Consider the following 11043-nt stretch of genomic DNA (forward strand, 5'->3'; position numbering starts at 1 on the left):
TCCTCATAACTTTCTAGTTTTACCTTTTCTAAGGGCTTGTTTACTGCTTTGTACTTGGTATAATGAAAAAGAGCCCTAACTTATACCTGTACACACAGTTTGAATTAAGTGTAGTAGTCATTTGTTTACTTAAAAGTAATGGAGTGAAGTAGATTAAGACTAAAGACACAAAATTATTTTCTTAATTTTTATACATAGTTTTAAGTAAATACTTACTAGACTGAATTCTTTGATTCTTTACCTAAAATAATTGAAATACTAATTTCATCAGTTGACCATTAAATGAGATGACTTATGTGAAGCCCAAATACCGTGCTTGACACAAAGTCCACGTGCAATAAACGTTTGCTTTATTCATTATAGTAATTTCATATGGTTAGAATAGTAGTGGCCAGGCTTTGAGATGAAGTGGCTTATGCTAGTGTAAAAATATATCGTATCAGGACTTCCCTGGTGGCACAGTGGTGAAGAATCTGCCTGCCAGTGCAGGGGACATGGGTTCGAGTCCTGGTCCGGGAAGATCCCACATGCTGTGGAGCAGCTAAGCCTGTGTGCCGCAACTACTGAGCCCGCGTGCCGCAACTACTGAAGCCCTCGCTCTTAGAACCCGTGCCCCACAATAAGAAAAGCCACCGCGATGAGTCACCCGCGCACCGCAACAAAGAGTAGCCCCCGCTCACCACAACTAGAGAAAGCCCGCGCGCAGCAACGAAGACCCAACACAGCCAAAAATAAATTTATAAAAATATATTGTATCAAAAATTCATTCTAGGGGGCTTCCCTGGTGGCGCAGTGGTTGAGAATCTGCCTGCTAATGCAGGGGACACGGGTTCGAGCCCTGGTCTGGGAAGATCCCACATGCCGTGGAGCAGCTAGGCCCGTGAGCCACAGCTACTGAGCCTGCGCGTCTGGAGCCTGTGCTCCGCAACAAGAGAGGCCGCGATAGTGAGAGGCCTGCGCACCGCGATGAAGAGTGGCCCGCGCTTGCTACAACTAGACAAAGCCCTCGCACAGAAACAAAGACCCGACACAGCCAAAATAAATAAATTAATTAATAAACTCCTACCCCCAACATCTTAAAAAAAAAATTCATTCTAAAGTAATATAAATTTATGCTTAAATAGGCCTCCAGTGGGTATAGAGAAGAAAAGCTGATATGTAGTTCTTTTCTAAGCAAAGTTCTGATATAATGTCATGAATGTATTTAAATTGGTATATTTTATTTATACCAAATTTTATTTATACTAAATTTTTGTACTTTGGATTTATTTTAGAAATTTTAAAACGGTGCAAGCATTCCTTCACAACATTTTGGCTCTGAAAATCTAAACTAAAATTTATTACTAGATTTTAGATTTCATGGTGAGACCAAGTTTCATTATACTGTTTTTTTTAGGAGCTAAATTCTTAGACTTTTCTATTTATAAACTCTGACCTTTGGACTAAAACTGAAAAAACTTAAGGATGCAATTTGGTCTGGCCATGTTTTGTCACTGATTCAGATTTTGACTTCTACTTTTATGCAAATCTTTGATTCTTCTTTCCCCACCTTAATTTTGAGGAATATTTTTAAAAATATTTTAATCTTTCCAAATCAAAGGATTAATATCAATTCATGTAAATTAAGCTCTACATTCTTGACCAAATTATTTAAATGAAATGTAACAATAATAAAAATAACAAGAGTGAGCGTTTATTGAATATTCAGTATGTGCCAGACGCTGTTCCGTGCTTTACACATATAGCTCAGCTCTCACAACAGCTCTGTAGAAAGGTACTGTTTTTTTTCATTCTCTTTTGCAGTTGAGGAAACTAAGGTACAGAGAGGGTGAATAACTTGTCATAGGTCACACAGTTAATAAAAGGCAGAACCCAGGCACCTGGCTTTAGATTTCATTAAGCATTTCTATTACTTGTAATACATAGGTACTCAGTGTTGAACCAGACCATTTCAGAGAGCATTACCTGGGAAAATGCATAGTTAGCAAAGAGTAATCATAAATATATGCTACCTCTAGCTACTGTATATATAATACTATATATTTATGCACAGTACCATGCAGTAACTATTGTATATATACATATATACTGTATACTGTTACTCCTTCATTATTTAGTGGCAGATAAGATGGTATCATGTTTAGATCCCAACTCAGCTTCCGACCTTGGATATATGAAGAGCATAGAAAAGTTAAATTTTATCCATTTTGATGTATTAGTAACTGGTCCATATAAATCCTGGCACCAATAGCTAGTCTATGTCTTGAGCAGTAATTCTGGGGCCAAGAGTACGGGAACACCCAGAGCTTTAGAATTATGTCTTATAAACTGATGTTGAAGTCAGTCTAATTGCCTTTGGTAAAATCAATTTATTGAGTATCTTCCTGGCAATAAGTCAGTTAATTATCATATCCACCAAATGTGGGGCAATAGTTATTGCTATTTTTTATGTGTAGAAAAAAAATACATAAAATCTGCAGTCTTAAGTTCAGATGTACAGTTCAGTAGTGTTAGGCATATTCACATTGTTGTGAAACAGATCTCTATAACTTTTTCGTCTTGCAAATCTAAAACCCTATACCCATTAAATAGCAACTCCCTTTTTTTTTTTTTTTTTTTTCTTTTTTTGTGGTACGCGGGCCTCCCTCTGCTGTGGCCTCTCCCGTTGCGGAGCACAGGCTCCGGACGCGCAGGCCCAGCGGCCATGGCTCACGGGCCCAGCCGCTCCGCGGCATGTGGGGTGTGGGATCCTCCCAGACCGGGGCGCGAACCTGGTTCCCCTGCATCGGCAGGCGGACGCGCAACCACTGCGCCACCAGGGAAGCCCCGCAACTCCCTTTTTACTCCTCCCCTCAGCCCCTGGTAACCACCATTCTACTTTCGGTTTCTAGGAATTTGACTACTTTTAGATACCTCATACAGGTGGAATCATCAACATTTGTCTTTTTGTGACTGGCTTATTTCACTTAGCATAATGGCCTGAAGGTTCAGCTATACAGTATGTGATAGGAATTCCTTCGTCCTTTGTATGTAGATACCACATTTTGTTTATTATTACTATTTTTTAAGGTTGCTTTTGCTTAGTCAGTACTCTTTAGGACTTATACCAAGTGATTGGTAGAAGAATTAAAGTAGAATAATTCAAGTGAATTGCAGTTTCCTGCATAGACATTCCTGAGTTGATTTTGGTCAGAAATAGATTAATATGTAGTTTGGATAATAAGTGGTTTTAGGCATTCATTCTGTAGCTTCTGGCTTTTGGCACTTGCATTTCCTATTCATTACTAGAAATGATGTGTATCATTGTCAAGAGTCCAATGTTTGCCCTTGTAAGACATCTGCTGGGTAAATGCCATTTTTGGCTCAGGATCTCACTGCAACTTACTTCACTATGTGCATTTACTACTTTGTAATGCAATTGGCTAGAAAATTATGATCAGTTTTAGTTTCAGTCTTACTGAAACCAAGATATAAGATTGATTTTTAAACATCTAGAGCTAAAGGATTTTTGACTTCTATAAAGATCGTGTTTGTGTTCATAGTCTTTATAAATACAAGTAAAACATCTAGTATTGGTTAGAATATAAAATGATGCTCCAAGTACTATAAATAGTACTTATAAGTTATAAGCATTAGCTAGGGAAAAATTTCACTAGGACATTGTTTTTCAAAGCATAAGAACCCCTAATTTTGTCATCACTGATCATCACAGTGATCACCACTGCTTATTGGAAGTATTATCAGACTACATAATTAAGAATGACTTGATTCCGACATTTGCTTTGCTTTCAAGAGGGGAGTTTTTTTAAAGAGACATAATATTTGGCCACTTATAATTACAGTACCAGAAACAGAATCCACTTCTCCCTTTTAAAATTCAGATTATAGATTTCAGATAGTATTTCTTCATGCCTTACACACAAAGGATTCAAGGATCATATTATAGTTCTAACAATTTTAACATAGTAGATATAAAAATATCGGTCTTACGTGGCCAACTCTGTTATCATCAGTGTTTTCAGTTGATATTCACAAGGTAAAATTTAACTCCATTGATTTTGGCAATTTGTTAGCCACACTGTTCAAAAAAAAAAAAGAAGAACCTCAATATGGGAAAGAAAAACACTAAAGACACTAAAATGATACCAATTCTACATTTTTCCTTTTGTGTTTGTCTTCATTTAGCACAAGTAAATACAACTTTTTTTAAAAATGAAGTGAAATATTTTGTGTCTTTATTAAAGTGTTCACGTTTATAATATTATTTTCCTGTTTTCAGCCTTAAAATATTTGAAATATTCTTTAAACACTTCTTTTTTCCATAGAAGAAACAGACTGTTGAGAATCCTGTCTTAATACACAGAAATCAGTATAGTTTTCCAGCTTCTCACATAGAGTGTTAATTGGGTTTTCATTGTATTCCTTGGAATTAAAATAGGTAATATATAGATCTGAATTTTCAGGCAGCAGAGTTGATAGCGAAGTCTGCTATACCATGAATTCACATTTTTTCATCCTTTTTTAACTGTCTTAAACGCAGGCTCAGTGGCTCTGTGACATTTGCAGCTGCACTGTGACATCATAAACCCCATCATAAGGGAACCTAGCTACAGATTGGAGCAAGTCCACTAGGTGCTAATCAAATGCCGTGTTACAACATTGTGAGGTTTTCCCAGTTATGTGTCATTATTAGAGCTTTTTAAATTGCAAAGCCAAGTGAGGCTGTCAATTGCATCATCTTAATTTATTTCTTCAGATTAACTATTGTCTGTAGTGGGGTTTTCGGTGGATGTGGTGGCATCAGCATAATCTATGTTTCACGCATCCTATAGACGAGGATTATTCTTCAGGGGATCAGGAAGAAAAGGTAAACTATGTCTACTATGAGTTCATTATACACACTTTTAGAGCCTCATAAAAAGAGGTATAAAAATTATGAAATATAGGGCTTCCCTGGTGGCACAGTGGTTGAGAGTCCGCCTGCCGATGCAGGGCACACGGGTTCGTGCCCCGGTCCGGGAAGATCCCACATGCCGCGGAGTGGCTGGGCCCGTGAGCCATGGCTGCTGAGCCTGCGCGTCCAGAGCCTGTGTTCCGCAAAGGGGGAGGCCACAACAGTGAGAGGCCCGCGTACCGCCAAAAAAAAAAAAAAAAAAAATTATGAAATATAAAATACATCCATTTTATGTGCTTGTTTTTTGAGCAGTTGCCTGCTTGGTCATTGGAATGTGATGAATATAGATCTTCCCATGGCTTACTTTCCCACTTTTCTTTATACAGTAGGTATACCTTAAGTAGCTTCCTTCCACCCTCCCACCGCCTCATCAGTTACCCTTCTTTGTTTTTTTGAGAATTTAGCAACACCCCAAATTATGTTTTTGTCTCTTCATCTGTTTTCTGTCTCCTGATTGAGGAAAGCAGACTTTTCGTGTTCACTGCTATATCCCTGCTGTCTAGACTGGTCCACAAGGCAGGCTTCCAATAAACATCTGTTAAGTGAACAAAAGAATGAGTTAATTCATAAGTATGACTTGCTTCTGTGAGATTTACTTCTTAAAAAGTTTTAGAATGAGTATATGATGTTTATAGGAAAGATCTGTTTCTACGTGAAGTATGCATATTTTTGTTCAAGTGAACTAAAATTTGTGTCTCTATCAGTAGTGTCCTTTAGGAGAGACTTAATTCCCTTCTCTTTCCAGAGCTTCTTTAGAATTCTATTTGCACATTGTGAATAAAGTAAGTATAGTAGTCTTTATAGGTTGCTTTTTGTCAGTGTATCTCACATCTTTATTTCCCGAGCTCTAACCCAAGCATCAGTCCCATGATTCTCCTTGCCTACTAAACATTTCCACCTGGTTTCCTCCCATTGCTTTCACCCTAGCCTGCCTAAAACTGAATCTGCCAACTTGCACAAAAACAAAAAGATGCTTCTTTATTTACCCATTTTTGGCTTTGGGGCCACCATGCATGTTCTTGAATCATTGCCTGAGTTCCTTCTGTGCCATCTGTGGACCACATCCTACTTCAAGGGCGCCCTGTATTTACTTGTGGCTCATGTGATCAATAGAATAATAATAATGATAAGATGTTAAAGGTAGGGAGCCACGTGAATTTTTTTCCTGTGAATGATGATGTTTATCCTGTTAACTCTACCAGTACAGTTAGTTATAAGCTTAATGCTAGTCACAGATCAGTTTTGGCAAAACCAGTAAGAATGTAGAATGCCTGACAGGTTCTCTAGATCTAAGAGTGTTGTTGTTGCTTTTTAGGGATACATAGGAATTGTGACTGTAGGGTATGTCACTTGTGCTGCTTCTCAGCCTCTATTTCAACAGTTTAACTAAAGAGTTGTCTCATGAGCTTTTTGTACTACCCAGAGTTCAGACTAAGAGTTTTCACTGTAGTTGCAGATTTGTATAACTCATCTCCAGAATTCTACGAATACAGTTTTGTACTAGTGAGTATAGCTCCCTTTCTACAGCATGTTTCCTTCTCACTAAGCCTTTTTGACAGAGTGTTGTTTAATAATTTGAAGTCCTGAAAATTACACTCGAAAGACAATTAGAGCAACTTAAAGCATGATTTATACTTATCAAAACCCCATGAATCTTTCTTGAGTTTTTCTTCAATTCTTCAAAATATCTAATTTCTTTGAAGCTGGTCATTTCCCCATGAAAGTGACTGTGGCACTATCTGCCATCTCAAGCCACAGGTCCAGTCTGTAGGAATACTAGTAATACTCTTGGGTATAATGTATATTTTGTTTTGCTCAATCTCTGCGATACGAATGCTCTATCAGGGTTACTATATATGGTGGTTTTGGCTGTGCTGCTGTGGTGGAGCTGAAATTGCCACCTGCTTCAGCACTCTGCGCGCTGAGCTGTGAGCAGGGCCTGCCTACGGGCTGCGTGAGGATAGAGCAGTAGTTTTCAAAATGTGGTACAGGGAAGCCTGGAGGAGACTCCAAGGACCCAGTATTTTCCAAGTAACTCCCACATGGTGTTACACAATCATGCCTGGAGGTTTGGGATGACAAGCCTATTTTCACAGTAATACTAAGATTTATTTTCCTTTTTTCTCTGTATTGGCATTTGCCCTGATGGTGCAAAAACAGTTGGGGGATAAAACTGTTGGCACCTTAGCACGATCAAGTCAGTGGCAGTGGTGCCAAACTGTGTTAGTAGTCATTGTGGTCTTCACTACATTAATTTGCAGTTTTTTAAAAAAATGTCAGTTTCACTTAAGACTGTCCCTGATAAATCAGCAAACATTACCAATTGTATTAAATCTTGACCCTCGAGTACATGTTGTTTTAATATTCTGTGCTGTGGAAGTGGGACATTCACTGAAAGCATTTCTGCTGCGTACTGAAAACCAATGGTGATCTTGAGAAAAAAACACTTGAGTTATTGAATGAGAGGCAAGAAGAACTAGCTGCATTCCCCCACCCCCCCAAACAGGACATCATTTTTCTTGAAATAATGGCAAATAGCCAAACTATGACTGTTCAAACTTGAGTATTTGAAAAACATTTTCTCAAAAGAAAATGAGTGGATGAATCTAGAGACTGTCATACAGAGTGAAGTAAGTCAGAAAGAGAAAAACAAATATCGTATATTAACGTATGTATGTGGAAGAAAAATGGTACAGATGAACCGGTTTGCAGGGCAGAAATACAGACACGGGTGTAGAGAACAAACGTATGGACACCGAGCGGGGAAAGTGGTGGGGGGTGAGGCGGGAGGGGGATGGTGTGATGAATTGGGCAATTGGGATTGATATGTATACACTGATGTGTATAAAATGGATAAGTAATAAGAAACTGCTGTATAAAAAAATAAATAAAATGAAATTCAAAAATTCAAAAAAAAAATGAAGTAAGTTTGTCATGTCAAGGAAAACAATTAACAGTATTTATTGCCAGTGATAAAATTCAGGCTTTTAAGCAGCAGTTTTGAATTTTGGAAAATCTCCATCTGCCATTTTGAGCTTGATAGCTTCCCAGTATTTATAGTTTTCTGATGAAGTTGATGTTGATTTTAATGAATTTGATTTTCTGATAGTGTATCATGAAATGTGTCAGCATTTGGGAGATCTACTTAACTCAGTGAGCCAGTATTTTCCAAATAACTACCGTATAACGTTACAAAATCATGCCTGGCTAAAGAGTATAAGATAGATGAATGGATTTTAATGTAACTAAGTTTTCAGATTCCACATGGCCACTAACCTTTAAGAAACAACCACTTGCTGAGTTTTGGTGTAGTATCAAAGAAGAATACCCACATTTCTCTGAAAACGGCATTGAAATACTCCTCCTTTTCTAATCATACATGTGTAAGAGGCATATTTTATTCACATACCAACTAAAATAACATATTGCAACAGATTCAGTGCAGAAATAGGTATGAAAATCCAGCTATTTTAAGTTAAACCAGACATTAAAAGAATTTGTAAAAATGTAAAACATTGACACTCTTGTCATTAATTATTTTGTCTTGGAAAGTAGTCTTCATAAAATGTTATTTATGTTAGCATGTAATGGCATTATTGTTATTTTTAAGTGAGTTACTAAGTATTTAAACATTTCTCAGTTTTAATTTCTAATGTGGGAAATATCAGTACATATAACCAACAGTGGGCTGAACTGGCTTGTGAGAGCTGATTGTGTACATCTTTTTCCAGCTTTGTGTTCAGTGTCACCCGTTGGTAGCTTGAAATCTGCCATAGTAGGAGTATTTAAATTACAGAAATCTGCAAAAGTTACCCATAGCATTCTCCCTTCCCAGGAGCTGGTTGTGCATTTACAGCATCCTGCTGGATATAAATCACATAAACAAAAGTTATTTGAGGTCATCAATAACTTTTAAGAGTGGAAAGGTGTCCTAAGACTAAAAAGTTTGGGAATTAGTCATTTGGCAAAGGAGTACCTTTTGGCAATTGGTTCACAAAGAGAAGGATCCTTTTTTATAATTCATGCAGGGAACATTTGTAGAGTAAATCTAGTGGTTTTTAAGCTTCTGGTTGTTAAATCTGCTGGCTCCATTATGGAATGCCCTTTTTCTTTCCCCTAAAATCTAAAGTAGGCAATAAAACTCCAGGAGCAGGTGGGCTGAATTTGCCCCGTGGGCTACATGTTGGGTGTCTCTGGCCCGGTTTCTCACTTTTCTGTCCAGCTGTTATCCAGGCCACAGCAAGGCCCAGCTCAATCGGCAGCTTCTACACAAGGCCTCCACTTGTTGTTCAGGCCCATACTGATCTTTCTGTTCTGTGCTCCTGTGGTTTTCATGACCTGGACAATGGAGCAATTAGTTCTGTACTGTTTGTGTGCTGTTGTTTCTTAGGTGTTGGTTTTAGCAATTCTGCTTTCCACCCTAGGGCACCTAGTTCAATGCTCTCTGCGTAGGTTCTCTTGCATGGATAGAAGAGTTTTTACTTTTGGATTGCCGAAGAAGTTTGCCTTCCAAGAGAATGATGTTTTAAATAAATCTAATTATTTATTATAAACCCAGTTTTTTGGTTTTTTTGTTTTTTGTGTGTGTTTTTTTGTGTGTGGTACGCAGGCCTCTCACTGTTGTGGCCTCTCCCGTAGTGGCGCCCAGGCTCCGGACACGCAGGCTTAGCGGCCATGGCTCACGGGCCCAGCCGCTCTGCGGCATGTGGGATCCTCCCAGACCGGGGCACGAACCCGTGTCCCCTGCATCAGCAGGCGGACTCTCAACCGCTGCGCCACCAGGGAAGCCCTAAACCCAGTTTTTAATAATTCTTTTTAAAGTATTAGAGTAAGTAGATTGGAAATGATTGGTTTTCCTTAAAGTTAGGTCCAACGGAAGCTTTCTTCAAAATTTGTTTTAGATTCTGTGGTCTGCCACCACTCATGATAGAAACTAGTAGCTTCTTTCATGTCCACAGTCTTCGGTGTTCTGAGTTAAGTCGTAATGAATAGTGAAACTTAGTAAAATGAGGCAAAGTTTGTAAGATTACACTGGCCTCTAGGACAGTTGTGTACTAATTAGAAACTTGGCAGGTTTTGAGTCCAGAGAAGTGAAGGTTTTATTGTGTTTTACTGGTAGGGATCTTTGTCAAAAGCACCCAAGGTAGCTGGTAAATGGCTGTTCTCTCCTGTCTGTACAAGCCAAGTGATGGTTCTGGCCCCTCTGGATGCTCGAGTTGGGGGGAAAGAAGTGTGCCAGGGCCACATAGGCTCCAAGGCATGAGCTTTCTCTGGTTCGGAGATGCGAGGGGCATGAGAGGTCCTGGAATTTCTTTGGCCTGTGCCCTTTTTGTGACTGTTAGGGCATAAAAGTAACTGCAGTTTTCATCAATATAGAGACAAGGCATTAGCTTGTGTCTGGAGTAATACTATAATATCATATGTCAGAAGTTTCATTTATTAAAAAATAATTTACCATCTTTAAGTTCTGTCTCTGATTTCTCTTAAGAAGTTAGGGAGGGTGGTTTATACTCTGGCCTAAATAAGGCTTCACTGTTAGTAGTCATGAGGTCGTAGTGAGGTAGTTTAACTGCTTTAGAACTTTGTGCTTGGAACATTCTTAGCCACCAAAGCATGGGAACCAAAAGTGAGGAGCATGGGTTCTTTAATATCTATCACATCAGAGAATGACTGTTCCAGGACAGTAACCATCTCCTAATGGTAAGTACCCTGGCTTGCTTGTCATTTCTTAGAAGCAGGAAAAATAGGCCAGTCATAATAGTGAATGGTATTTCTTTAAGAAAAACGTAAACAACCAAGAAAAGGTCCAGCCTTAATCCTTAATGATGATCATTTTTGCAGGTTTCTGTAGCTGGGTCAGGCACCGGAAGAGGCTCCCCAGCTGTAACTCTAGTACAGTTACCTTCAGGCCAAACTGTACATGTCCAGGGAGTATTTCAGACACCACAGCCATCGGTTATTCAGTCACCACAAATACAAACTGTTCAGGTTAGCTTCCTTCCTGGATGATTTGTCTTGGACTTTCTTGAGCTTTTTTTTTTTTTTTTTTTTTTCTTTTACTAATTTATTTATCCTCATTTTCTTTTTTT

At 38.6% G+C, this 11043-nt stretch overlaps 1 protein-coding gene across 12 annotated transcripts in view; it reads left to right on the forward strand.

Moving 5' to 3' along the window:
• CREM (cAMP responsive element modulator) overlaps positions 1 to 11043 on the forward strand; it is a 112597-nt gene that overhangs the window by 25176 nt on the left and 76378 nt on the right. For 6 of the 12 annotated variants that reach the window (XM_055087805.1, XM_055087806.1, XM_055087807.1 and 3 more), the window contains exon 5: positions 10796 to 10942. The exons of the other annotated variants lie outside the window; for them this stretch is intronic. In XM_055087805.1, the coding sequence (XP_054943780.1) occupies positions 10796 to 10942 (147 nt within the window). The remainder of the gene's footprint in view (positions 1 to 10795; positions 10943 to 11043) is intronic. 12 annotated transcript variants of the gene reach the window in all.

The sequence above is a fragment of the Physeter macrocephalus genome, chromosome 11 (assembly GCF_002837175.3).
Source record: "Physeter macrocephalus isolate SW-GA chromosome 11, ASM283717v5, whole genome shotgun sequence".
NCBI classification, from domain to species: domain Eukaryota; kingdom Metazoa; phylum Chordata; class Mammalia; order Artiodactyla; family Physeteridae; genus Physeter; species Physeter macrocephalus.